General features: G+C 57.3%; 1 protein-coding gene across 1 annotated transcript in view; it reads left to right on the top strand.

Annotated features, from left to right (window-relative positions):
- The window catches only part of GLP1R (glucagon like peptide 1 receptor), a 34,492-nt gene extending 9,040 nt beyond the window's left edge, over window positions 1-25,452 (top strand). The window contains exons 4-13 of the mRNA XM_080664944.1: window positions 7,792-7,910; window positions 8,229-8,335; window positions 12,177-12,330; window positions 12,604-12,763; window positions 16,895-16,955; window positions 17,459-17,528; window positions 17,626-17,714; window positions 18,050-18,188; window positions 19,269-19,310; window positions 24,168-25,452. Coding sequence (XP_080521070.1) covers window positions 7,792-7,910; window positions 8,229-8,335; window positions 12,177-12,330; window positions 12,604-12,763; window positions 16,895-16,955; window positions 17,459-17,528; window positions 17,626-17,714; window positions 18,050-18,188; window positions 19,269-19,310; window positions 24,168-24,335 — 1,109 coding nt within the window. The 3' untranslated portion in view covers window positions 24,336-25,452. The remainder of the gene's footprint in view (window positions 1-7,791; window positions 7,911-8,228; window positions 8,336-12,176; window positions 12,331-12,603; window positions 12,764-16,894; window positions 16,956-17,458; window positions 17,529-17,625; window positions 17,715-18,049; window positions 18,189-19,268; window positions 19,311-24,167) is intronic.
- Window positions 25,453-27,635: the final 2,183 nt, after the last annotated feature.

Raw genomic sequence — 27,635 nt, 5'->3', positions numbered from 1 at the left:
GCACGGGGGAAGGTGTAACCAGATAAGTGAGGGGTCATTGGAGTACAGAGACCTACAGAGGCTGCATGGGGGGCTCTGACTGGAGGGGCAGTTGATGCACCCCCACACTACCCATCTATCTCAGGTGTCAGGGGGGTTAACAGAGACACACACCCTGCCTCAAGGAGCTCAGTCCCAATCAGGGGAGAAAAGATACTCTCTCATAATAATGATTACAGTAAGGGCTGATATTTATCGAGTACCTTCTATGTGCCAAGTATTGCCTGAAAGCAGGGTGTTCATTTAATCTTTACTACTGCCCCATGGTTATGCTTCTTGTAAAGATGAGGAAACTGAGGCCCCAGAAAGTTTAAGCTACTTGCTCCAAATGATGTGGTAAATGGCAGGGCCAGGATTTGAACCCAGCCTGTGATCTTCACCACTGTGTCCGAGGGGACCTGAGACTGAGCAGAAACCAGCCCAGAAGCAAGTGTGAAAATGAGGTCTCACCATGGGAAGCCTGCGGCCTTCCTGGAGGAGGCGCCCTTTAGCCGAACATCAGGTCACCTGGCAGGGCCTGGCATGAGCCTCACCTCAGCATTCAGGACTGAGGTCATATGAAGCCGTAGCAGGAGTCCTACAGAGACTCTCCTTCTCCACCCCCAGGACACCACCTCCCTGAGGTGCATAGGGCAAGCCTGGCTACGACAGGGCCCTCCACACAGCACCTTGTGGCCTGTTGTAAGCACTGTACATACCTGAACTCATGTAATCCTCACAACAACACTATGAGGCCAGTACTCCAATTATCTTCCTGTTTTACAGAGGCACAAACCGAGGCACAGAGATGCTGAGTGACTTTTCCAAGCTCACACAGCTTGTAAATAGAAGACCCGGGACTCAGTCAGGAGTCTGGTTTAATTGCTATCCCAGACTTCCCTGAGTGTGCAAGCATGAGTGTGTGTGTGTGTGTGTGTGTGTGTGTGTGTGTGCGCGCGCGCGCGTGCATGCACATGTGTATTCCTGGGCATGGAGACAGGTGAGTGGCCGGGGCGTCTGCTGGCTGGACACAGCTTGAGGGAGAGCAGTGAGCTGCCTGCCCTCTTTCCAGAGATGGGAAAGCCGAGTCTTACAATCAGTGGCTGTGCTTGCCACTGTTCTGAGTGGCTGTGTGAGCTGGAGGGAACCCTCAGACCTCCCTGTGCCTCAGCTGGCTCACCTGGGACATGGGACGGAGCCAGGTGATGGGGGTGTTGGGAGAATTGCAGGTTCTTGAAAAATGGTTGCTGTTAATTTTTTTCACCCACCCTATCTACCTCGTCCATCTCCCGGAATACCTCCACATCCCCTGCCTCCCAGAGGTTTGGGAGGCTGCGTACAGCCCAGCCTGGGCTGCGCCCTAGACCCCCCGGAGCCAGGCGCCGGACAGGCCCCATCACTCAGCACAAGCTGCCCCCCGCTCCCCTGCTGCTCCTGGCTCCATCCATCACCTTTAATTTTATTTGAGCAGGAAATAGGTCCTGGTGGTGCCCGTTTATGAGCGAACACAGTTTTATTGCTTTCTACACGAAGATAACAGCCACGGCCCAGGCCCTGCCCGCCCCACCCCTCCCTGACTCCCGCACTAATTCATACCCTTTTCTGACACTCAGAATCACCCATGCCGCCTCCCCTGCCCCTCTCCCTGAGTGAGGGATCCGAAGAGACACCCACCCGGCTCCCGCAGCAGAATTGCTGCCTCTGGCCTGTCCTGGCCGCCCCCTGGGCAGAGGCTGGCACCCGGGGCTTCCCTCACCCCCACTCAGGGCATGTGGGAGCAGGAAGGGGCAGTTTGGGATCTTTCTTGGGCTGATCAAGGAAGTGGCCAGTGAGCACGGGTTAGGGGTGGGCAGAAGGAAGGGTTGTCTCAGGTGGATGCTGGCAGAAAACACACTCAGCTGGGATGTGGAAGAGAGTTCAGTGGTGAGCACTTACAGAGGCTGGGCAGAGCTGGGGCCGACAGGTACATAAAGCACCATGGACTGCAGCTGAGGGAAGCTTAGCACCTCTGGACCCGAGTGGGGCAGGAACGGGGCTCTGGGGCCCCCATGACAGCCGGAGGTCGTGGTGACAGAGAGGCCAGCCTGAAGCCACTGCCGGAACCTCCAAATCAAGGCAGGAAGGGAGCCAGGGAGAAATCCCCCAGCGTCTCTCCCCTCCCACCCTCCTACCTTCTGCTGACACGTCCCCTGGTCAAGCCCAGTAGAGGTCAGAGAGCCCAAGTGATGCTGTCCACAGGGGTCAGCCTCCTGGGGCAGAGCAGGCCGAGGAATGAATGACCACAGAAGGAACTACATTCAAAACAGTTAGGTCTGTGTCAGGAGCTGGGGCGGCCAGGGAGAGTCCCGCTTAAGGGTGTGTGAGTGTGTGCGCTGGGCAGTAGGGGTGACCCCTCACCACGGGGCTGAAGAGGTCAGCTCAGCGGCCCAGGAAGTGTGCTGAGGAAGGTCAGAGCCACTTCTCCTGCCCGCGTTGTGGCTTTCAGAGAGGTGACATCGGGCCTGAACGAACAGGCAGAGGAAGAAGGGGAAGGAGGGCCGTTTACCCACACACAACGATCTGCTTGTTACCCATCATTCTGATCTCATTAGCTGTAGCCCCTCCTGATCTCTACCTGCGTGTTAGCTCAGTTCTAATTACATGGGAGTCATAAAATGCGTGCAAAGGGGCCTATCACTCACAAGTCTCGGAAGCTCTGACAGGTGCCTCCCCTGAGTAGCAGCGTGGGAGCTCCCGTGGCGGGCCCGGGTTGCCACGGGGAGACGGACCCGAGCTTGGCTTTGGGGGAGTTCTGGCTGAGGAGGTGTCCCGCGCCCCAGCCCCAGCCTCAGTGAAGGGGCGCCCTTTGGAGAAATTGGGGTGGGGCAGCAGCAGGGCTCCCACTGGGACCACGTGTTGAAAGCTTCCTGTGCACTAGGCTCTTCACACACTTTATCTCCTAATCCTCACCCTGCAGACCCGGGCAGGGCAGTCATTATGGTCCCACTTACAAATGAGGAAACGGAGACCCAGGAGGTCTGTTCCCGGTCCCATGGCTGGTTGAGGCAGAACCAGGATCTGAACTTGAGTCTGTGCAGTTCGGAACCTGCCCTCCTCTTCCTAGGCCATGATTGATGCTCCACCCTCACCTCACCCCCCACGCTGATGCCTTTGGTCTGAGCCCCGCCTCTGACCTGCATGTCAGCACTTTGGGAAGGGCCTGTGACCCCCTCGGGGCCCTCAGCTGGGCCTGTGGTCTGTGAGAGGGGCCAGGCGTCCTGCTGGCACCTGCCGTTGCCAGAGCAGAGCTAATGGATTCATGAGCGGCTCTCCGCGGCCCCGCGTGCCGCAGCCACGTGGAAGGGCGGCTGTTAGCTTGATTACAGACGCCGCTGCAGTTTCCGGGAGGGGAAGTGTTTAATTGGGGGTTTTATTTCCAACACCAGGGTCTGACTTAATGAAATATTCCTGGGCCTCCTGGCATGTGGCCGGCTGCCTCCTGGTGTTGACAAGACCGGAGCCAAGCCCCTGGCTGATTTACCAGCAGCTCCTGGGCCAGATAAAGCTGGGCTGATAAGCAGGGCTGGGCCTGGACCCGCTGCACCCCCAGCCAAGATGGGCATCTGGGGACCACGGCCCAGCCAGGAGCCAGCCCTGGATTTTAATATTTGCTGCTGCTGAAGGATAATTGACAGCCACCCTCACATAGACTGTTTCAGGGACGCGGTGATCCCTGACGCTCTGCCAGTAACACCACATCTGTGCTCACACCACCTCCCCATCTTCCCGTCCTCCCCGCTGGCCCTGAACAGAGGGTGCGGCCGGCCTGGGGTCCCGCTGGCAGGAGGATGCTGGATGCCAGTGATCGGCCCTGGGAAGGGCAGAGGAGAAACGGCATGTGGCCATTGTTGACTCCTAGCAGTGCATGTGGCTGCTAACACTTGGCTTTTGGAGGCAAAGAGCTGGGGTCTGAGTCCCACCTCTGCTGCGTCCTGGCTGGCTGGTCTGGGGCAGGTCGCTTGGCCTCTGAGAGACTTCGTTTCTCCACCTGCCAAATGGGATGAACTATGTCAGGTGGTAGTGATGCTCAAAGGTGTCAGGCATACAGCAGGTGCATGAGACAGGTTCTTTGAGTGCGCAGCCTGCAGAGTGGGTGTGCAAAGGGGCGTGATGGGCGGGCTCCAGCAATTGTGGAGTGCCAGGCCCTGAGCCCGCGGTGGCGAGTAGGTATCAGCAGGGTCATGCTCCCACGGGCTGAGTGCTTGGTAACTGGCGATTTGATGGTTTGTGCCCCAGGCTGTGTCCTCTCCCTCCCCCAGCCCTCCTCCCTCCCTCTTTCTCACCCCCCACCCACAGGCTGCCGGAGAAGGCTCTGGCCTCAGCCCCACTCGCCATGGGGTGGGAGCCCAGATCCCAGCACTGCTCTGGGCTTATCTACCACTGGTTTGGCCAGAAAAGGACTGGGCCCCCTAGTGAAGGGTTTCAGGCATCCACCCAGCAAACAGCAGATGCATTCGGGGCCTGAGACGGGCTCTCCCCTCCTCTGCCCCTGTCTTGCCTGGTTCTGCATTAGGGGTGCTGGGACAGGCTCTACCGCTGCCGGAAGTCCCGCTGTTAGACTTCAGACTTTCCAAGAGAAGTCTCTTAAAATGCAGGGCCTTCTGGGAGCGATGCTGCAAGCTGACGTGCCTCACTGTGTGCCAGGTGCTATGTCCCGGAGAGGGACCTGGTTCAGGGTTTGCTTGTGGCAGGGAGCAGGGGAAGGAGAGCCAGCAGGGAGGCTGCCCAGGGTGCCCGGGGGCCAGCTAGGGAGGACAGGGCCTGACGGACAGCCTGCAGGTGCCTGACCGGGCAGGGAGACGCTGTCCCAGACCCTGCAGTGAAGGTCTGCACTCACGCGGTGGGCGGTGGAGGGTGTGCACTGGGAGACAGCCCTGGCCTAGGCCCTCCTGGGCACCAGCAGGGAGGCTGGCCATGCCCGCAGCCAGGGTCTATATTCCACCTCCACAAGGAAGCCTGCCCGCCCTGCCACCTCCCCCTCACGCGGCTCTGCCTCCCACAGCTGGGGAAGCAGGGCTCTAACATCTTTAAAATGGTAAAATCTTTTAAAATTTGTCCTGGCTCCAGCTTCTCTCCTGGATCCCCCTGTGCCACCCCTCTCCTACCTCCCTCATTCTGTCCCACGTCCTGCCCTGGGGGCAGACTCATGCTCATGGAGCAACCCGTGGCCACAGGCCTGCGTGTCCTGGGGAGGGGACAGTGTGGCGTGGCTGGGGATGGACTCGGGTCCAGATGCCTGGATGTGAGTGAAGGGCACCGCTCGCCTGGCCGGTGCTTGGTCTCTCTTGCTTTGTATTTGTGCTCCTCCTTTCTGACCACATTTTTGGCTTTTTTCTGTGAGTCTCACTAAAGCCAGGAAGTGTGCTTCCTTCCTGCTTCAACTGGGCTCCCTGAGGACAGGGCTGTGTCCCCTCAGACTGGGGCTCCCTCAGACTGGGGCTCCTTGAGGACAGGGCTGTGTCCCCCTCAGACTGGGGCTCCCTGAGGACAGGGCTGTGTCCCCCTCAGACTGGGGCTCCCTGAGGACAGGGCTGTGTCCCCTCAGACTGGGGCTCCCTCAGACTGGGGCTCCTTGAGGACAGGGCTGTGTCCCCCTCAGACTGGGGCTCCCTCAGACTGGGGCTCCTTGAGGACAGGGCTGTGTCCCATCAGACTGGGGCTCCCTGAGGACAGTGCCGTGTCCCCCTCAAACTGGGGCTCCCTGAGGGCAGGACCGTGTCCCCCTCAGACTGGGGCTCCCTCAGACTGGGGCTCCCTGAGGACAGGTCTGTGTCCCCTCAGACTGGGGATCCCTGAGGACAGGGCTGTGTCCCCCTCAGACTGGGGCTCCCCGAGGACAGGGCTGTGTCCCCCTCAGACTGGGGCTCCCTGAGGACAGGGCTGTGTCCCCCTCAGACTGGGGCTCCCTGAGGACAGGGCTGTGTCCCCCTCAGACTGGGGCTCCCTGAGGACAGGCTGTGTCCCCCTCAGACTGGGGCTCCCTCAGACTGGGGCTCCCTGAGGACAGGGCTGTGTCCCCCTCAGACTGGGGCTCCTTGAGGACAGGGCTGTGTCCCCCTCAGACTGGGGCTCCCTGAGGACAGGGCTGTGTCCCCCTCAGACTGGGGCTCCCTGAGGACAGGCTGTGTCCCCCTCAGACTGGGGCTCCCTCAGACTGGGGCTCCCTGAGGACAGGGCTGTGTCCCCCTCAGACTGGGGCTCCCTGAGGACAGGGCTGTGTCCCCCTCAGACTGGGGCTCCTTGAGGACAGGGCTGTGTCCCCCTCAGACTGGGGCTCCCTGAGGACAGGGCTGTGTCCCCTCAAACTGGGGCTCCCTGAGGACAGGGCTGTGTCCCCTCAAACTGGGGCTCCCTGAGGGCAGGACCGTGTCCCCCTCAGACTGGGGCTCCCTCAGACTGGGGCTCCCTGAGGACAGGGCTGTGTCCCCTCAGACTGGGGCTCCCCGAGGACAGGGCTGTGTCCCATCAGACTGGGGCTCCCTGAGGACAGGGCTGTGTCCCCTCAAACTGGGGCTCCCTGAGGACAGGGCTGTGTCCCCTCAGACTGGGGCTCCCTGAGGACAGGGCTGTGTCCCCTCAAACTGGGGCTCCCTGAGGACAGGCTGTGTCCCCTCAGACTGGGGCTCCCTGAGGACAGGGCTGTGTCCCCCCTCAGACTGGGGCTCCCTGAGGACAGGCTGTGTCTCCCTCAGACTGGGGCTCCCTGAGGACAGGGCTGTGTCTCCCTCAGACTGGGGCTCCCTGAGGACAGGCTGTGTCCCCCCTCAGACTGGGGCTCCCTGAGGACAGGGCTGTGTCTCCCTCAGACAGCGGCTCCCTGAGGACAGGGCTGTGTCCCCCTCAGACTGGGGCTCCCTGAGGACAGGGCTGTGTCCCCCTCAGACTGGGGCTCCCTGAGGACAGGGCTGTGTCTCCCTCAGACAGGGGCTCCCTGAGGACAGGGCTGTGTCTCCCTCAGACTGGGGCTCCCTGAGGACAGGGCTGTGTCTCCCTCAGACTGGGGCTCCCTGAGGACAGGGCTGTGTCCCCCTCAGACAGCGGCTCCCTGAGGACAGGGCTGTGTCCCCCTCAGACTGGGGCTCCCTGAGGACAGGGCTGTGTCCCCCTCAGACAGCGGCTCCCTGAGGACAGGGCTGTGTCCCCCTCAGACTGGGGCTCCCTGAGGACAGGGCTGTGTCCCCCTCAGACAGCGGCTCCCTGAGGACAGGGCTGTGTCCCCCTCAGACTGGGGCTCCCTGAGGACAGGGCCATGTCTCTCGCTTCCTCTTAGCCGCTCCCTGCCCACTTGGTTTCCAGGCCTGCTCTGCCCACGGAGTGTTGGGGGGAGGTGGGCACTGAGCCTGCGGATCAGAAGCCGCAGCAGGTGGCTGTGGGCTGCCAGGGCCACTGAGGTCACAGCAGCCCTGGGATCAGTGTGACTGAGGCAGAGACGGGGCCTGGCAGTGGCTGGAGTCGGCTCCTCTCAGGCAAGGCTTCCTTGATCGCCCTGCAGCTCAGCCAGGAGGAGGGGCTGAGGGCGGCGGCAGCCCCACCTTCGTGACCGTCTCTCCTGTCCCTGGGCCAGGTGGGCACGTGGCAGGGCAGGAGGCCAGGTGTGTGGGAGTCTGTGTGTGGGTTTGTGTGTGAGGTGTTACTAACTCCCAGAGGCCAGTCCTGGGGGCGTGGGAAGCCCGGGGTGCAGAGGACGAGAGGCCCGGGGCAGTGGCCGAGGCTCAGCCCCATGTCCCCGCCCAGTGCTGCAGGGCCACGTGTACCGCTTCTGCACGGCCAACGGCCTGTGGCTGCACCAGGTCAACTCCAGCCTGCCCTGGCGGGACCTGTCGGAGTGCGAGGAGTCCAAGCGTGGGGACAGGGTGAGTTGAAGATGGGGCTCCGAGCCAGCGAGGGGTAGCAGGTCCCAGCGTCAGTGGAGCAGGGCTCTGGGCCCTGGGGGGTGTGGGGGCTGGGCCCTGGTCATCTCCTCCATCGATCCAGGGGGGAGCTTTGCACACCATGCTCTCTGGGCAGAGGTGGTGCGTGTTCACCTCTGGCCTTGGACCAGGGTCCTGGGATCTGGAGACCCAGGCTTATTCTCTTTCTGCATTCGGGGCCCCCACAGTCCCATGGGAAGGAGGGGTGTGGGAGGGACGTCCTGGGGCATCCCATGTCCACATGTCCCTGTGTGCACACAGAGCTCCCCAGAGGACCAGCTCCTGTCCCTCTACATCGTCTACACGGTGGGCTACGCGCTCTCCTTCTCCGCCCTGGTCATCGCCTCCGCCATCCTCCTGGGCTTCAGGTAAGGGGCCGGGCCCGAGGCACTGCCGTGTCCTAACTCCTGTCTGTCCCCACATGGAGGCAGGGGCACCAAACCAAAACCACAGGCAGCAGGTTCTTCCCTTAAGAGGTCTCCAGAGAGCCCACCCCATTGAATGTGAGGCTGAAAACACGGCTATGACGCTATGTGCTGAGTCTAATCTCTGCTATATAAACATGTGCATGTAATACTGCAAAGAAGGAAAAACAAATGCCACATGTCCACACATGAGGCACCCGCACACCTTCACCGTGGGCTGTAGAGGAGGGGACATGCTCTTAGGGCATGTGTAACTCAGATAGTCAGGGTTGAGTATGGTTCTAGACATACCTCGGGTTCAGAGGGCCTGCTCCTCTTCAGAGCTCATCAGCCACCCCAGGGAAAGGTTTTCCTAGAGGAACCATTTTTTCCAGAGTACCAGCTTCTTCTCACGCCCTCGGCGCTGGCCAGGGGTGGGCCGGGGGGCTGGTGTCAAGGGCAGGAGGGAGTCCAAGGGCGGGAAGCTCAGGAGACCCGTCAGCAGGAACCGGAGAGGTGATATTCCTCCTATGTCCCCTGGTACCTGGCACAGTCAGTGCTGAGCACATAGTCAGTGCTCAATAGATGCATTCACTCAAGGAATTAATTTTACTATGAAGTATTTCAGTGATTTGGAGATACAGTGGCTAATCCTGGGGCCACCCATGCACGCACCATCCAGTCTAAAAACCACAGTTTCGCTCCCCAGGACAGCACTTACTCCCTGTTCCCTTGGAGGGCTGCTTATAATTCCCACGCATACTCTCATTGCTTTTGTAAGTCTGTAAAATATATAGCCCGAATGTTGTATGCTTTGGACAACATGCTGGACATTGATTCTTCCGCAATGTTATTTTTTGGCCTGACAATGTTTTTGGGAGATTCATTTCCGTTGAAACAGGTAATTCTTCATTCCCTTTAACTGTCGCTTTGTACCACATTGTGTGACACACAGCACAGTTCATTTATCGCTTGTCCTTTCAGTGAGCATTTGAAGTTTTCCTCTCCTGGATTATAAACCTTGCTACAATGAACTCTCTTACCTGTGACCCCTTGTGCATTTCTCTGAGGGCACATACCTCCGAGTACAGTCGCCTGATCGGAATAGCGCGTGCTTTTGCAAATTTATCAGGTGTGGTTAAGTTGCTTCCAAAGTGATCACACCAGTTTGCCTTCTCACTACTAATAAATGAGAGTTCCCTTAATATCCTCACCACTCTTTAGTATTTTCAGGCTTAATTGTTGCTAATCTAAAGTGTCTGAAATATCTCATTGCGATTTTAATGTGCATATCTCTGATTCCCAGAGAGAGCAACGTTTTTTATGTTTGATTCTGTGAATTGCTTGCTCGTAGAATCGCTTACTTTTTATTGGCTTATTTGGCTTCTTCGTTTTTATCTTAGGCATTCATTACATATTCTGGATATCAATGCAGGAAATGTCTTCTCTTAGTCTGTGGTTTATTATTATTATTTTTTCACTCACTCTGGTGCCTTTTATGCACAGAAGACATCAATTTTAGTGGAATGAAATATATTAATTTTTCTGTTTTTATTGATAACCAAAATTTGTCAATAGATAAAAAATAATTTTGTCAATTGATTTAAAATGTATCGTTTTTTCAAAGACCAAACTTTGTTATGGTCTTGTGTGAGAAATCTTCCCTTATCTCCTGGGGTCATGAGTTTTGCTCATTCCTGATGGTTCTTTGCTGTGCCTGGAGTTTGTTTTTGTCTCTGATGGAAATAAAGATGAATTTTCTTTCCCATGTATACATTTAGTTAATTGTCCAGGACCATTTACTGCCAGTCATCCTCCCCCCTCGGTTGCAATGCCTACCCTGCCAGGCAGCAAGGGCCACCGGTGGCTGGGTTGGTTTCTGTCATGTTCGTTGGTCTCTTTATTTGTCCTTTGGCAATAGCGTGGTGCCTTCGCTACTATATATTCATTAAAAGTCTCTGTTCACTTGCAGCAAGGGCCCCTACTGTGTGGTCTGGACTAATCTCAGTCCTCCCCTCTTCTTTACACATTTTTAAATTTCATTTTTAAAAACCAACACTGTTGGAATTTTTGTTATAGCTATATTGACATTATCAATTAATATGGGGAGAATTGACATCTTTAAGAAAGTGAGTCTCTCTGTGAATGTGGTATAGCTTCAATTAATTTAAATCTTCTTTAATGATTTTAGTAAGTTTTATTCTTCCTAGAAATCTTGCCCATGTTAAGTTACGCTTATTTCTAGGTAATCAATTAAAAGTATTATAAATGAATTTTTAAAATTTACTTTTTCATTGTTTGTTGCTGATGTATATGACCCTACATATCACCTTGCTGAACTCTCTTACTAGTTCTAATAATTTATGTGTCAAGTGTCTTGGATTTTCTATTAAGATAATCTATCATCTACAAATAATAACAATTTTGTTCCTTTATTCTCAAATCTATTTTTTTAAAATCCTCACCTGAGGATATGTTTTTGCTGATTTTAGAGAGAGAAGAAGGGAAAGAGAGAAACATTGGTTGGTTGCCTCCAGGGTATGAAACTTGGGTATGTGCCCTGACTTTGAATCCAACCCATGACCCTTCAGTGCATGGGATGATGCCCCAACCAACTTAGCCACACCAACCAAGGCTTTCCCAATTCCAACACACTCTTTCCTTTTCTTGTTATAGTGGCTAGGGTCTGTCGTACAATGTGAGTAGATGTGATGATAGCTTCTTATGTCCAGACTAGAGGCCTGGTGCACGAAATTCGTGCCCGGGGGTGGGGGGGAGGGGGAGGCACGGAGCGCCTGTGTCCCTCAGCCCAGCCTGCACCCTCTCCAATCTGGGACCCCTAAACGGGCAGTCGGACATCCCTCTCACAATCCAGGACTGCTGGCTCCCAACCGCTCACTTGCCTGCCTGCCTGATTGCCCCTAACCATTTCTGCCTGCCAGCCTGATCACCCCCTAACCACTCCCCTGCCAGCCTGATCGACGCCTAACTGCTCCCCTGCCAGCCCGATTGCCTCTAAGTGCCCTCCCCCGCCAGCCTGGTTGCCCCTAACTGCCCTCCCCTGCAGGCCTGATCACCCCCAATTGCCCTCTCTTGCAGGCCTGGTCCCTCCCAACTGCCCTCCCCTGCTGGCCATCTTGTGGCAGTCATCTTGTGTCCACATGGGGGCAGGATCTTTGACCACATGGGGGCAGCCATCTTGTGTGTTGGAGTGATGGTCAACTTGCATATTACTCTTTTATTAGATAGGATGAGCCTTATTTTTTTCTGATTTTAAAGGGAATACTTCTAAAGTTTCTCAGTTAAGAGTGATGTTTGCTCCTGGTTTGGGTAGTTAGCCCTTATCATGTTAAGAAATGCCCTCGTATTTCCAGTCTGTAACACGTTTTTACATGAAAGGATATTGAAATTATATCCAATACTTTTGGAATCCTTCCCACATGCCCTGTATGGCAGCCCGAGGCAGGTAAAAAGGGCCCTGCCAGCAAGAAGCAAAGTCCCCACTGGGGGAAGGGGTCCTCGCACCTTCACCACTTGGGCCACACATGACTTTGTAGCAAAGAAGATGCCACAGACAGAGGACAGAATGTGGGTGGGGTTGGGGGTGCAATGACCACACAACCAAAGGCTTATGGAGAGGCCGGACTTGAATGAAGCAAAAGGGTTGTCACGGTTGTGGGGAGATGGGCATACTCTGAGGGAGGACAGGAGCACAGCCCCAGAGCCGGAGTGTGCCCCGGGTGTGCTAGCCTGAGAGCCAGGGGCTGCGGGCTGTCTTGCCAGAGGGCCCTGCTTTCTCTCCCAGACACCTGCACTGCACCCGGAACTACATCCACCTGAACCTGTTTGCGTCCTTCATCCTCCGAGCACTGTCTGTCTTCGTCAAGGATGCGGCCCTCAAGTGGATGTACAGCACGGCTGCCCAGCAGCACCAGTGGGACGGGCTCCTCTCCTACCAGGTGTGTGGTGTGTCCGGGAAGGGCCTGGGGAGGGGTGGGCAGATGGTGAGGCTGGTGCCCCCCACCCACCCAGGCCTGGCACAGAGAAAGGCAAGAGCTGCCCAGGCCTGGTCCTCAGGGAGCCCCCAGTCTGATGGGAGAGGCAATCCATCGTGGCCCCCTGAGGAGACACGGCCCCTGCCCTTAGGGAGTTATCAGTCTGACATGGGGGAGGGGTTAAGAGAGGCAGGGGCCAGAGCTGTTGTCCCCCCGGGACCCTTCCTCTGCCCCCAGGACTCTCTGAGCTGCCGCCTGGTGTTCCTGCTCATGCAGTACTGTGTGGCGGCCAATTACTACTGGCTCCTGGTGGAGGGCGTGTACCTGTACTCGCTGCTGGCCCTCTCCGTCTTCTCTGAGCAGCGCATCTTCCGGCTCTACCTGAGCATAGGCTGGGGTAAGGCACTGCTGGCCATCACATCCCCACCCCGACCTGTGGCACAGGGCGGAGGAGGGGGGAGGGGGAAAGAGAGAGGGGGAGAGGGAGGGGGAGCCCCCCCCCCCCCCCCCCCCCGCGAAGCCGCCTTGGTGCTCAGAGCACACTGCTGGGCTGGGGCAGGGCTCCCTGGGTAGCTCTCTCCTGGGAACAGGCCTTGCTGCCCATGGGGTTAGGGCTACCCTCCCCCTTTTCATAACCCTCCCCCTTAATGGAAGCCAAATCCACCGCATACTCCACAGCCCTGCACTGTCCTCAAATACCCCCGCACCTAAGGCCCGCGGGACGGAGCCCACACCCGCCAGCCCTGGGCAGCGAGGCTGGGAGGGAGAGGGGGATCCTGGGCCTCAGTGTGGGTCACTGGGTGGGCAGAGGGCTGTGGCTCTGTCACACGTTGGGGATGAGGGGGTAGAGGAGGGCAGGGGTCGCGGAAGCCAGCTGAGGAAGGTGGACCGCGGATGCGCCTGGAGCCCAGCCGGAAATGTTCTGGCCAAAAAAGTTTGCCAAGAACCACTGTGTCTTTTTTTTTTGCTGGAACATTTCTGGTTGTGCTTCTGCCTCTCGCCACGTGGGATCCCGATGAGAAGGGGTGGGTGGGGCAGGGGCTGGGACCCCAGCAGCAGCAGCCCCCAGCCCCCACTCGCCACCAGAAAACAGATGCAGCAGAATTGCTCCGGAGGCCCACCGGGATGCAGCAGAGGCCCTGCTGCCTGGCCTCCCTGGCCTGCGGGTCCCTGCCCCCAGCCCGCACCACAGGGCCCCCCTCCACCGGAGCGGCATCCATCCATCCACTCCTTCCTCCCTTCACTTGTCTGCCTCAGGCTGCTCTGACTGCTGCCCCGACTCCCAGGGACTTCCACTCGGTCACGGCCACGCTCCTTCTCGAAGGCCCGTCCATGCTGCCTCCTGCCCCTGGGCCTTTGCAAGGCTGCCCGGTCTAGCCCACCCCTCAGGAGGCCACGCAGGTTGGCTGCCACCCTGGCTCTGTGCTCTCTCACACTCCCCTGCTTCTTGCTGGTGTCCCTCAGCCACTCGGCTCCATGTGGCCCAGTGTAGAAGAATGCCTCTAAGGGGGCAATAGTGGGATCAGTGTATCCAGGGCACCGAGGTGCAGATGGGGCAGAGCCTCATGGGCAGGGTCTCACAGATGGGGCAGGGCCTCATGGGCAGGGTCTCACAGATGGGGCAGGGCCTCATGGGCAGGGCCAGCCCTGGAACAGCCTCCTGAGTCCCAGGCTCTGGGCCCCACCTGTCCTGCCCGGCTCTCCAGCCGGCACTATATCTCCTCCAGTCCCCTCTGCCCAGTGGAATATGCTCAGGCCTCTGCACAGGTGGCCCCCTGGGCCTGGACTCTGAGTTCAGCTCCCTGTTCCCACCTCCCTCCCACCCCCCAAGGCTCAGCCCCTCCCTGCCCTCCGAGGCCTCTTTATCCCACTAGGGCAGTCAGGCACGCAGCTGGAGAGCCTGTGGAGAGCTAGGGTGGGCCAGTGCGGAGAGCTCTGTCCTCAGGGAGGGGCTGGTGATGTCCATTCTGGGAAATAGCATCAGCACTGGGAGTGCCCGTCACCATGGCGACCTGTGGACTGGAACAATCAAAGGGACGTTGTGGTGTGTGCAGAGGAGGGGGTGATTGGTGGAGGATTGGTGGGGACACACCGTGCCCTGAGGTCTCAAGTGGGAAATGGGGGAGGGGTGCCAGTCTTTCCACCACCTCACTCCCCAGCTCAGGGCTCAGGGTCTGAGGGGCATAAGGGCCGGACCCCCCTCCCCAATCAGAGCATCCTCTTCTTGAGAAATTGCTATATGGAGATACAGAGAAAGAGAGACAGAGGGACAAAGGCAGAAGGTCAGAGAGAGTCACAGAGAGCCAAGTGCCCACTGTGATGCCAGGAGGCCTGGCCCCGTTGGCAGGCTTGGGACAACGAGCAGTTTCTTGTGTGAGCAGAAGAACGAAAGTGGGGGGTCCAGCACAGTGGGGGGTTCCCAGAAGGCATGTCCATGGGCGGCCGGGCACCCCTAAACCCCAACCCCCAGGAGGCTGCGCAGGAGGAAGACAAGTGTGGACGAGGGCCCCATTACTTCTTGGAGCTGGTTCTGGGTCTTAATTCAAGCTTTCTCTGCAGGCAGTCTTGTTGATTTTCTAAATGGGAGAAAGATGAAGCCAGCAGGGAGTGTGTAATGTTTGCATGCGGCAGAGCTGTGCCTGTTTTTAGAAAGGCTTTGTTAAGGAGATGTTGATGAATGAATGAAGCCCCATGTCTGGTATAATGAGTGAGTCCCAGTCCTGGAGTGGGGTCTCTGAGAAAAAGAACAGCATGTGGCCGGGGTGCCCAAGAAGGGCTCTTGGAGTTGACATGTTCTTGCCTGGAGAGTTTCCCTTCTCTAAATGCTATACTGACTCCCTCAACGTCCATCCATCCATCCATCCATCCCCTTCTCCCTGAGCATCTTCTGTGCTGGGGCCTTTGGGGGCATCTGCACCTCATCTGGTCTCATGAAAGCCTGTTATTAAAGCATCATGGATGCTGAGAGGTCTGTTGTGTTCAAATAAATGGCCAAGAGGAAGCTATCTGAGGAAGCTGTGGGCTTCTCTGCTTCCTCCATTCCTGTCTGCAGCTCCACGCACAGCAGCTCCAGACATGCGAGCCGCTCGGCAGCTGCTGTTGAGTGGACAGCACATGATGAGGACCTGGATGATGGTGGCAGGAAAGGCTATGAAGTGTGTCCTGCCCTGGAAGCGTGCTCCTGGGGGAGACCCCCCCCCAAAGCACACATGCATACACATGGTCCCCCCCCACACACACACAGCTGTGTCCACACACCTTAATATGCACCCTGTTACCTATCTCAGACACCCACATCTCCAGCCCTGAGAGGGACGCCCATAGAGACAGACATGGAGGGGGTTAGTGTAGAAGCCACTGAGGGGACTGGCATGAGCGTGGGATTGCAGTCCCCCCTGAGCCTCCTGAGTTGATCCCTCTCCATCTGTCCCGTGAGGATGGACAGTCTGTAAGTCAGCACACACACACCGAGCTCTCCGTGAGCTACGCGCAGGCTCTGAAAGTGAGTGAGGCTCTAGCTGGAAACCAGTTGCATTCATTGCCATTTGCTGCAAACAAATGACCTCACAACTTAGCTGCCTAAAACAATTGTTACCTCCAAGTTTCTGTGTCAGGAATCTGGTTCACCTTAGCTGGCCTCTGGCTCAGGGTCTCTGACAGATGCAATCCACCTGTCCATCAGGGCAGCTGTCATCTCAAGGCTGAGCCGGGATTGGAGAATCCGCTGCCAAGCTCACGCATGAGGCTGAGGGCAGGAAGCGGAGGGCCTTGCTGGGTGCTGGGTGGAGGCTTCATTCTCTGCCACAGGGACCTCTGCCCTGGCTAAGTGTCCTCATGACATGGCAACAGGTGACCTCATTGAGTGAGAAAGCCCACGACAAGCCTTTTCTAACCTTTCACGACAGTGTTTCATAACCTGATCTACGAAGGGTCATGCCATCACTTCCGCTGTGCATCCTTTGTCACCCAGCCCAGCCCTGGTACAAGGCGGACTACACCAGGGTGTGGATGCCAGGAGGTGGGGGCCTCTGGGGGCCCTGGTGGAGCCTGCCGCCACCGTCAAGTCTCAGCCGAGTAGAAGGCGCGGTTGCAGTTCTCGTGGCTGTGGGCCACGGTGCAGTTAGTTGGGCTGCCGGCATCAAGGCCCTGTTCCCACCCCAGGCTCTCCCCGGTGCCTTGCAGGTGTGCGTGGTCAGGGAACAGGTGTCTGGAGGGGCGTCCGGTGCCTGAAGAAATGGACTGAGATGGGGTGTGGGCTGAGGCCGTGGGGGAAGCGCTCGTGCAGCATGTTCTCCCCACTCCGTGGCCCGCTCTGAGGAAGGCTGAGGAGTCGGGTGGGCGTGGCTCCACCGCCTGTTCTTCAGGCACCCAGACCAGCCTCGTTCCACACCTTCTGGAAAGTGTAGTTTGGGCCGAGCACTGAGAGGGGCTCAGGAGGGGGAGGCCAGGAAGGAGAGGCTGCTGGGTGTGCGCGCGCGGTGGCCCCAGCCTGCCAGCCCCTCTCCCCTCTCTCTCCCTCTGCTCTCAGGTGTTCCCTTGCTGTTTGTCATCCCCTGGGGCATTGTCAAGTACCTCTATGAGGATGAGGGGTGAGTGTCCTGCTCCTCGGGGTGAATGTGCTGACGTCTCTGTCTCCAAACCCTGTGTGGGTTCCTTGGCCCTGGGCCCTGTGGCTGGGACCTGCCGGGAGGATAAACTGAGGGACCAGAGCTGAATTTATGACTGGTTCTCTCCAGCCCTGTCCACCCTCCGTGGGATTGTATGAGGACCAATGGTACAGGGCCTGTGGGGAGCGTGGCGCCCCCTCCAGGTTCTGTAAGAACTGAATGAAGTGATTGTTGCTTTGTGTATGGTGCTGGGTACACACATGCCTGTGTTCATGGGCTCACGTATGTCTGTGTGTTTGGGACTGTGTGTGTGTGGCGGAAGGCTTTTGTGTGGGTCTGTGGGGTGGTTGTTGGGTAGCTCCCGGTGGCCGTGCTTGTGTGGCTCTGTGTGTGTCCTTTGGATGCCAGGTGTACTTCTGTGCCCTGTGCCTGCACTGTGCCGAGGTCTGGGCCCCATTGGGTGCCTGTGTGTCTCCCCTCTCCAGCTGCTGGACCAGAAACTCAAACATGAATTACTGGCTCATTATTCGGCTGCCCATTCTCTTCGCCATTGGGGTGAGTGGCGGCGTGGGGGTGGCCCTGGGTGTGCTGCGGAGGACTGGGGAAGTGTGTCATGAGAAGGCCTCTGGCCACCCTCCCGTCTGCCCTGCAGGTGAACTTCCTCATCTTTGTCCGGGTCATTTGCATTGTGGTGTCCAAGCTGAAAGCCAACCTCATGTGCAAGACGGACATCAAGTGCAGGTGCGTGACCGCCGGCTCTGCCGGACACCCTCAGCCTTCCTTCCAGCAAAGATGGAGCTCCCGGGTGACCAGCTTAAGACTGCATGACCTTCTCCCACCTGGACCTCACCTGGGATCCATGCCTTGCCCTCCTCCCTATATCTGGGCAGCTCCTGGGCTTGGGAGGTGGGGAGAGGGGCTCGACCGCTACCTCCTTCCCTCCAAGCAGCCTGTCCCGGGGTATTGGGGTGGGAGGGTGACTGACCCAGATGCCAGGCCTTGGTGAGGGTTTAGAGCACAGAAGGGGAGAAGAGTTCATGGGAGAGGCCCAGAATGACATCTCCAACCCCCCCCAGACTTGCCAAGTCCACATTGACACTCATCCCCCTTCTGGGCACACATGAGGTCATCTTTGCCTTCGTGATGGACGAGCACGCCCAGGGGACCCTGCGCTTCGTCAAGCTGCTCACAGAGCTCTCCTTCACCTCCTTCCAGGTGACCATGGTGGGGCCCTTCCCTACAAAGTCCTAGAGTGAGCGTGGGGGCAGAGATAGCTGGTAGCAGGCAGACAGGCAGCGAGGCCTGGAGGAGAGTGGTCTTTGCCCAGGTTATGTGGTTGGAGCCGAGCCTGAGCTGGAATCCCAGGTGCCCTGATGCCCAGGCCAGTCTTTTCTGTAAGCACATTGACAAGAAGCCTTCCCAGATGTAGCCGTGGGCACCCAGCCACGAATTGATCTCCACTAGTATTAGAAGATGCTGCTTCAGGGGTGCAAGTGTCAATGGGGGCGTAGGAACATAAGAAACTGGTCCCAGCCTCTCAGGAAGCTTATGGGATGGCCACGAGCATCAGGCCTGTGTGTTCACTTGCACACACACTCACACACACACTCACACATGCATGCACACATACACATTACATGCATACAGTCACACAGAGACACATGCACACATTTGCACACATGCACACACTCACGTGCATGAACACACAGAGACACAGCACACACAGAGACACGCATGCACAGATGTGCACGCATACTCACATGCACACACATTCACATGCACACAGACACACACAAACACATGCGCACACACAGACACACATGCACACCTGTGCACACATACTCACATGCACACAGACACACATGCATGCACATGCATGCACTCACATACACACACTCTCATGTACATGCACACACAGAGAGACACACGTGCGCACACATGTGCACACATACTCACACACACAGATCAGAGTTCTGGAGCACGTTTCTCCTGAGGGAACATGGGGCTGAGCCAAGGAAATCCGCGCGGTCAGAGGTCTCTCCTTTCTGGGGCCCATTGTCCTCTAAGGGAGATGGAAGGGCTCCTGGAGCATCTGGGCAAGAGGACTTCTTGTCCCTCCAGAAAGGAGAGGAGAGGAGCCCCCCAGCTCCGGACTTCCCAGTCTGAGCAGGGAAAGCTGGGGTGGGAACCCCATGGAGCTGGGGACCAGGGCCATCTGCAGGACGCCGGCCTCCCCCCACACCCCGCCTCTCCCTCTTCCCGCCTCCTCCCTGCTGATGCGCCTCTCGTTTCCAGGGGCTGATGGTGGCTATCTTGTACTGCTTTGTCAACAACGAGGTAAGGCCTGAGGAGGGGCGTGGGCACCCTGCTAGGCTGCCATCCTCCGTGTTCTGGAGCTGTTCAGTGGGGACCCCCACAGTCTTCCAGCTCAGACCCCTACTTAGCAAACCCAGTTTTCTGTGTGCGGGTCTCTCTCTCTCTCTCTCTCTCTCTCTCTCTCACACACACACACACACACACACACACACACACACGTGTGCAGGCTTACCTAACCAACTGTGAGTTTGGGGAAGACCCAGCCTCATGGTAAGGGAGTCCTGAGTGAACAGGTGGTGAGACTGGTACAGGGTGACTCAACAGATGTGCCCACGGCCCAGACTTGGGGCTTTAATAATCACTGTCTCTGTTAATTGTCACAGCCTCTTCCCCCAAGAAATCCCTGCTAAAATTCAGGTTTTGATATTCCCATGCTCCACACATGAGAACACTGATGGTCAGAGACGAAGAAGCATGCGCAGGTGTGGCCTGGAAGAGTGGCAGGGCCAGGACTCAATGAGTTCTGCCTGGAAGAAGAAGCCAGCTGCCCTTCTTGTCGGCAGGCCAGAGCCCGGCCACAAGGGAGCTCCTCCGTGGCCTTCTGGTTGCTGGGCTGGGAGGAGGGCTTCTGGCTGACCCCACACCCTCTCCTGGAGACCCCATGGGACCACAGCCCTCCCTCTCTGGGATGGCCAGTCTGTGTCTGTGGGTGCCTGGGGGAAGCTGCTTGCTCCAAGGTACCCAGCTTGGTGCTAGAGCAGGAACACCCCAAGCCATCAAAGTGGAAATCACAAATCTCACAGCTCCCCCCCCACCACACACACACACACATCTTCCAGGGGAGAAAACAAGTAATAGTCCCACAGACAGCACAGGGCCGCCAGGGGAAGTTTCCACAAGAGGCCTGACCCCCAGAAGGTAGGCACCCCTCCCCACAGTCTCGCGGGAGACTGAGGCTCTGTTCACTGCATCCAGGTAACTGCAGGTGAGGGTTTGCCTCAGGGGGCGGGAGCTCAGGTGACCCAGGGACACTGTTCGTTCAGGACCCAGCTCTCCATGTGGTTTCTGTGTCGCTGAGTCCAGGGTCAGAGCTCAGAGATCTTAGAGTCTGCGCACTCATGCAAACTGCACTTTTGCTCTGGGTGTGGGGACAAGGGGAGCAGCGGTGGGGACCTTGGAGTTTCAGGGATCTAGGAGATGCTCAAAGAAGCAATGTGATGCAGCAGGAAGGATGAAGGATGTGGGCAATGGCATCAGATTTCTGCTCTGGTGCAGGCCCCATCGCTTAATGAGCTGTGTGACATTGGGTGAGTGACAGGCCCACTCTGAACCTCAGTTTCCTCGTCTACAAAAAGGAGGTAATAATGTTTACAGGGCGTGGACTCGGATCTCTGAAGGAAAGGGAGACACCTCCGGAGCACTTGCTGTGTATAAGGTGCTCGAGGGTTTTAATGAATCCAATCCTGTGTAGCAGATGTTATCCTCATGTTACAGATGGGAAAATTTAGTCTGAGCAACGTGGAATGAACAGCCCCCATTTGATGGCTAGAAGGTGGTAGAGCTCGCAGGCTGTGGGAGGGAGCCTACACACGTGTCAGGGCTGCTGGGCCTGGGGAGGTGGAGGCAGCACCAGGCAAAGGGTGTTCCCAGGGCAGGTCTCAGAGGGCTGGCCAGCCTCGTGGGGTGGGCCAGGCAAGGAGGGAAGGCGGGTGTAGGGGACACTCAGAGGGATGGCATTCCCTGCAGGAATGGCAGAACCAGAGGGATGGTGTGCCACCTGGCCCAAAGCTCTGCTGCTTTATCTTCTGGGGGACAGGGGCAGGGTGGCGGGTGTCCCCTCCTGTGTGTGCTCGGCAGGGGGGCGGAGGCCTGTGAGGAGAGAATGGGGCTCCTTGCTGCCACTTCTCACTCGATCCCCCAGTTCCACTTCCCATTTATCCCTCCCCTTTCCCCAGAGCCCTGCTGGCAGCACACGCTCACACCCCACACCTGCACGCACCTGTGCAATGGCTTCCCACCACTTCTGTGGAGCGTCTCACCTGGACCCTGTCTCAGTCACTTCTCCTGATTCCAGTCTTAAAGCCCAGTCTCCCTGTCACCTCCCTCCTCGCTGGCCTCCCCAGCCCGGCTCAGCTGTGTAAAAAGGGAGGGATGGGCACATATCCCTGCTCTGCTCTTGGCAAATAGCTTGACCCCTGAATCACCAGATTCCTGCTGGCCTCTCCCTGGGGCTCTCCCAGGCTCCTTCGTTGGAGTCCAGGAGGCCCCACTCAGTGCACCTTTCAACCCTCGTGGAGCCCCTCGTGCCCTGTGGCTCCCAGCATGAGGACAGACCTGTCACCATCACTGGGCCACTAAGGCACCCATGGCTCTTGGGCCAAGGCCTGTCCTCCAGGCCCAGGGTTGCCATGGCAATGCCAGGTACTCATGACCCGAAGAGAAAAGATGGCCGGGGCATTGGTCCTGTGTGGCTGCCCGGCACCTGCGGCCGATGGGCGGGGAGCAGGCCCAAGGAGGGGTGGCCTGGGTGAACTTGTGGCGGTTCTTGTTCTCTGACTCTGGAGCCTGAGTGCTGGTCCGGTTCTGACCCTGCCTGGCTGTATGGCCTGGCAGTCGCCTTGCCTCTCTCCCCAAGTGCAAGTGGTGGTGAATGAGCTTTACCAGTTCACCCCAACCCCAGAACCTGGCTCGGTGCCCAGCCAGAGAGGCCATGGGAGGCAGGGATGGGGAGGAACTTAGGGGCTGCAGTGCTGGAACAGGTCCACACTTGCGTCGTGGTCCATGCGGCTCCATCGTAATAGCCCGGTATCCAGGAGCCCAACGCCAGGGGCTTATTCGTTACTCATTCATCCATTCAGCTCCTTTAAGAAACACTTATTGAGTACCGACTGTATGCGGGCACTGTGTCACGTTCAGGACAAGTGAGGTGAGGAAGGTGTGGTGCCGGCCCTCCCACCTGAGTTGCGGCGGGGGGTGCAGAAACAAGTATGGCCGAGCGAGTCAGGGGAGGCAGGGCTGTGGCTAGGAGACTGGCTTTGGAGTCAGCCCCGATCAGTTCAAATTCTGGCTGAGACCCAGAGAAATATTTTAAAATAGATTTTTTTAAATTGATTTCAGAAAGGAAAGGAGAGGGAGAGAGAGAGAGAGAAACATTAATGATGAGAGAGAATCATTGATCGGCTGCCTCCTGCAACCCCGGGCATGTGCCCTGACGGGAATCGAACTGTGATCTCCTGGCTCAACCACTGAGCCAGCCAGCCGGGCCCAGAGAAATACTTAGTACCACGCACCTCAGTTCCCTCTACAAGGAGCTGCTCACAGGGTTGCTGTGAAATTGAACTAAAATAACCCACGGAAAATGCTGCATGAGGTAGCTCCCAATAATGGCTGCTTTGTAATGAGAGGGACCGCAGCGGAGGTTCGGGAAAAGTACCGAGGATGATGGCACAGAGGCCCAGCGTCAACACACTGGGGAGCCCTGGTCCTGCCTGGTTTCCTGCAAGAGACCCCTTCAGTCCCTGGGGTGGCTGCCCGTGGATGTGCCTGTTTACCATCTCTCCCCCCAAAACCCCTGTTAATGGCTGCTGCACAGAGGCCACCATTGTCTCAGATGTCCCCGTCCCAGCTGTGAGCACACGTTCCACACACACTCTGCTGGGCAGGGAGCTGGCGCGTGGCGGGGGCTAGACGTGTCCACTCCCCCTCCCTCCGTACCCGGTCCTGGGCTCCACGGCGTGGTCTGGGGCACTGGTCCCGTCCTGGCAGGCAGGCCCTTGGCACCTCCTCTCCACTCAGTGCAGAAGACGTTCTTTTAAGGGGTGGCGAGCGGCCACACCAGGCGTCGGTGGGCCCAGCTGGGTGGACGTCTGCCCTGCAGCAGCAGCAGAAGAGGGGTGTTTGTGCAGGGGCGGATGGGCATTGGCAGCGAACTGCTTCCTCCAGCTGCTGGCAGCTGGCCAACCGGGTGGCTGGGGCCGGAAAGGGAGGAATCAGGCCCCGGACATTCCGGTGTGGGGAGGCCTGGGTGCAAGGGTGGGCATAGGAGAAGTTCTGGGAAGCACTTATGGAACATCCCCAGAAGAGCCCTCCAGGCGCCCTGGGCTGGATGTGCAGGTCCCAGCAGCCCCTGGGGGACCTGGGTCACCAGCGCATGGCCACGAGCCTGTGGCGACTCGGGGATCTGCAGTGTTAGTTGGAGTTGATCTCTGTGCCCACAACGTGGTCCCCAAGCACCAGGCCCCTTGAGAAGGCTTTTCCCAAGGGAGCCCGAGCCCCACGCAGCAGGGTCCTGGTTGACTGACCTCACCGGGCCGCACCCGTGGGGTCGGGACTGGTTCCTGGATGGGATTAGTTCAAGCACAGGCAGCAAAGCCCTCATCCACGGCCCCCTCCTCACAGCTGCTCCCAGCCTCGACCGTCCTTTCCTCCTCCCTCCCTGTGAAGCCGGGGAGTTTAGAAGGGCCTGGGGTGGGCACCGTGAGGGGTGGGGGCATGCGTCCCTCTCCTCTGTCATCCAAGCTGAAAAGTCAGATTCTCTCTCTTTCTCTTCTCCCTCTCGTCTCCCCGCGTTTCTCCCTCCTGTTCTCTTCCGTTAAATGATCCCGAGATGGATTGAAAAGGTGCTTGGTGAGTCAGAGTTTAGAGATGGAAGGGACCGATTAAACCATCAAGCCCATCTCTCTCCTGAGTTGAGGCGGAAAATAGGAGACAACAATAAACAATTTTATTGGGATATTAATTTAGGCGCCCGAAGGCCTTGACTTGTGTCTCTTAATGCAATGCAGTGGATGCTTCCCTTCCCTGCTAATGTAATCACGGCCATTCTGTGGGCAGTCGGTTTGCATGATGGCTTTTGTTCCCCTCCTTTTCCCACGGAAGGTACAGCTGGAGTTCCGGAAGAGGTGGGAGCGCTGGCGGCTCGAGCGCCTGCACATGCAGAGGGACAGCAGCATGAAGCCCCTCCAGTGTCCCACCAGCAGCCTGAGCAGTGGGGGCGCAGTGGGGAGCAGCGTGTACACTGCCACCTGCCAGGCCTCCTGCAGCTAAGCCTGCGGCACCCGCCCTCCCAGGTGGGGGAGACCCTCCTGGGGTGGGGCCGGGGAAGGGAGGGACAGCTGCTGCTCTCAACCCCCTCCCGCACCCCCTCCCCCCCTGCTCCCCCTTCCCCAACCCATCAGACAGGCAAATGGGCAATGCCTCCGGGACGCGGACACATTTTCTCTGAAGAGAAGCAGCCTGCTAATTTGATCACTGTGGCGGGAAGAGAGGAAAAGCGATTGCTGCTAAAATGAGGATCTCTTCCTGTTAAGCCACAGGCCCCTGGGGTTCCCCCAGACAGAGCAGCAAATCAGCCCCAGATCAAACGTGAGGTCAATGGCTTATTAGTGGGACTGGGGCTGTCGGAGGAGGTGGCCCTGAGAGAGGCGGACATAACCCCAGCCAGACGAGAGCTGGGTAATGCAGTGCCACCCTGCCTCGGGGTGGGTCCCCAGCCCATCGGCCTCCTCAGTCAGGGGCAATGGTCACGTGTCCGGCTCACTGGTTCCCCATCTGCTTGCCCCTCATCTTTCCACCAGCTTCTCTTTGCAGAGGTTGGGGCTGCAACCAGCAGCTGTTTCTAGAAATGGCTGTGGGTCACGTCAAGAAGATGCCTGCGGGTTTTCTTTGCTGGTGCCCACTTCTCCTGGGGATCTCTCTGAGTTGCTTTTGTGCCTGCCCCTGCCACGCCCGGGGAACCAGGCGGGTCCACTCCCGAGGAGCCCGGCCCTGTGCATGAGCCCCAAACTCTCTTCTGGAGATGCTCAGGAGCCCTCTGGGTTCCCCTAGGAGCTTCAACAACATTCATGCCAGGGACTTAGGTTGCCCGCCGCTGATGGAAACCTAGGAGCCGCACCACCCCGTGGACATGCTTTTACTTCGGGCCAGATTCTGCATCTTGCATGGGAGTTTGGGTGCCTCCTCTAACTTTAGGAAATGTGACCTCTTGTGGGACAACTGCCAGACCCCACTGTTACCATGGAGACAGGCTTCCCCTCCCTCTGAAATCCCCCCACTGGGGAGCTTGTATAGACTGGATCCGCTTTTCTTCATTGCTGTGAATAGTCTGTATGTGCAAACGTGCCATTCTGGTTTTTCCCACCTGATGAAACAAGAACTAAATCGTGGTGGTGGTGGTGATGTTGTTGGGGGGCGGGGGGGGGGGGCAGTGGGTGAGGTTGTCACTGATTGGACTCCTCCATACTCAGAGCCGATTAATGTTTGCTCTGCCTCCGGTCTCATCCCATAAGTCATGAGCAGCAGTAACCTGCTAATCCTGCCACAGCCACGATGAGCAAGCAGACACGTAGCAGCACCATAGATTCCCAGAAAAAAGGGAGCCAGCCACCCTGGGAGGCTAGTGGCGGCGTGGAAGGGTGCCGAGGGCGTTTCCAGAAGGACAGACCTCTCTGGAGTCCTGGCCTCCTGGGAGAGCTTAGGGAGAGGCTTCCGATGAACTGCTGTAGGAGCCCATCTCTCCCTCCTTCTCTGTTTTAAGTGGTGGGGGCCTCCCCCAAAACCTTACACCAGACACGTTCTCACCAGAGGCGTGTGACACGCAGGGAAAATAATAATGGGACATAAAACACGTCAAGCAGAAAATTTCTTATACCTCAGCTTCAGCGAAGTGTTGTGTCTATGTTAATAGGGAAGCTGGGCCTCGGGCTAAAGAAGAACTGTGCGTACTGCCTCCTCGATGGTGGAGTCAGGGCAGCCTTCCCGGCGGGCACCGCTCATTGGCTCTCTTTTTGGAGTGGGGAGGGGTGATGAGCACTGGGGTGTTGATGGGGGTGGGGGGTACAGCTCTGGTGCAAGCATTTCGGTTTTGGAAGATTTTGAGACTATTGATAACAGCAACAAAGAAAGAGACACATTGGTGTTTCCTGCAAGAAATACATTGTTGAGGGGAGACAGTGTTTAGTTAGGGGACACCTGGGAAGCTCGGGCAATTTGGTAATCACAGTTCTTTTCCCAACTGGTACTGGTGATTCCTGATTTCAGAAGGCTCGTCACAGCCCCACATCCCAAGCCTTTTAACACTGAGGGACTTTTTCCTTCTTGGATACTTACCAGATACTGAAGAAAATATTTTCTTTGTTCCAAGACCCACACTATTAATATTCATTTGAACTGCAGTGCACTCCTTCCAAAGCTGTTCCCAAACTGTCCTAAATGAAAAATAGTTCTAACAGATCTGGGAACCATCAAATGCAAGGTACTCCGGAATCCACCAGCTGTTCGCATGCCTGATGCTATGGGTCTAGAGCTTGCTGAGAACACCCTTGTCTGCCTCTGTGCTGAGGGAATTACTGCTGACCAGCAGGGTGTGGGCGCTTGTCTGCCTCTGTGCTGAGGGAATTACTGCTGACTAGCAGGGTGTGGGCGCTTGTCTGCCTCTGTGCTGAGGGAATTATTGCTGACTAGCAGGGTGTGGGCGCTGGAGCTGAGCAGCCCTCAAGGTCTGGTTTCAGCACTCTGGCCAGCTCCTTCGACTAGGGGCTTAAATCCTGTCAGCCTGTCCTTGCCATTTCAATCTTCGGAGCAGCTAAATCACAGAACTGAAACAAACCACATGTTGCAAAGTTTCCTTCCCTTTCAAAGGCCTTTAGAGGTGTGGCATGATTTTCTATCGCCCCAATGCAATTCTTGCTGAAGACCACCCCAGTGGAGTTCTCCTGGACTCAAGAGCAGAAAGGACCTTGGAGAACCCTCCTGCCTGACCTACAGTGAGGAGGGAGGCTGGCAGAGCTGACGTGCCCAAACTCACAGTGCTAGATGGTGGCTGAGCTGGGCCAGGACCCCGGCCAACTCCTGCCTCTGCGACCAGTGAGGCCTCTAGCAAGGATAGGTGAAAAATATAAATGGCTACATCGATGCTGTAAGTAAAATTTAGCTGTTATCTGGGTTTCCGTTAGAGGACAAACAGCAGCAAATGTAGGTGCCATCTCCGTGGTGACTTATTTTACTGAGACAAGTGGTAGCATGTGCTTATAATCTCTATGACTTTACTCATCCTTGTCTTAAAATTAAGAAATGAAATGCATAAGGCATGGAAACAGCGAGTGGGCCATCTCACATAGCAAACCCAACGCTCTTCCAATGGTCTGGCTTCATGTTTTCCTGCTGCCCCTGTACTTGTTCGAGAAGTACTAGCAGACACACAGAGTGGACTGAAGGAGCCCTAGAAGGGTCCTGGCCCTCTTTTGTTTTCTGTAGTGCTCCCCGAAGTGGGAGAAGACCAGCAAACTGGGCAATGTTAGCCTGGCAAAGATGGCACAGCCACCACAAAGGGCAAATAGAGTCAGTTCA

This window comes from Plecotus auritus (genome assembly GCF_963455305.1).
Source record: "Plecotus auritus genome assembly, chromosome: 4".
In the NCBI taxonomy this organism is placed as follows: domain Eukaryota; kingdom Metazoa; phylum Chordata; class Mammalia; order Chiroptera; family Vespertilionidae; genus Plecotus; species Plecotus auritus.
The sequence above is the reverse complement of the archived record's forward strand: the minus strand, read 5'-3'. Positions and strand labels throughout refer to the sequence as shown.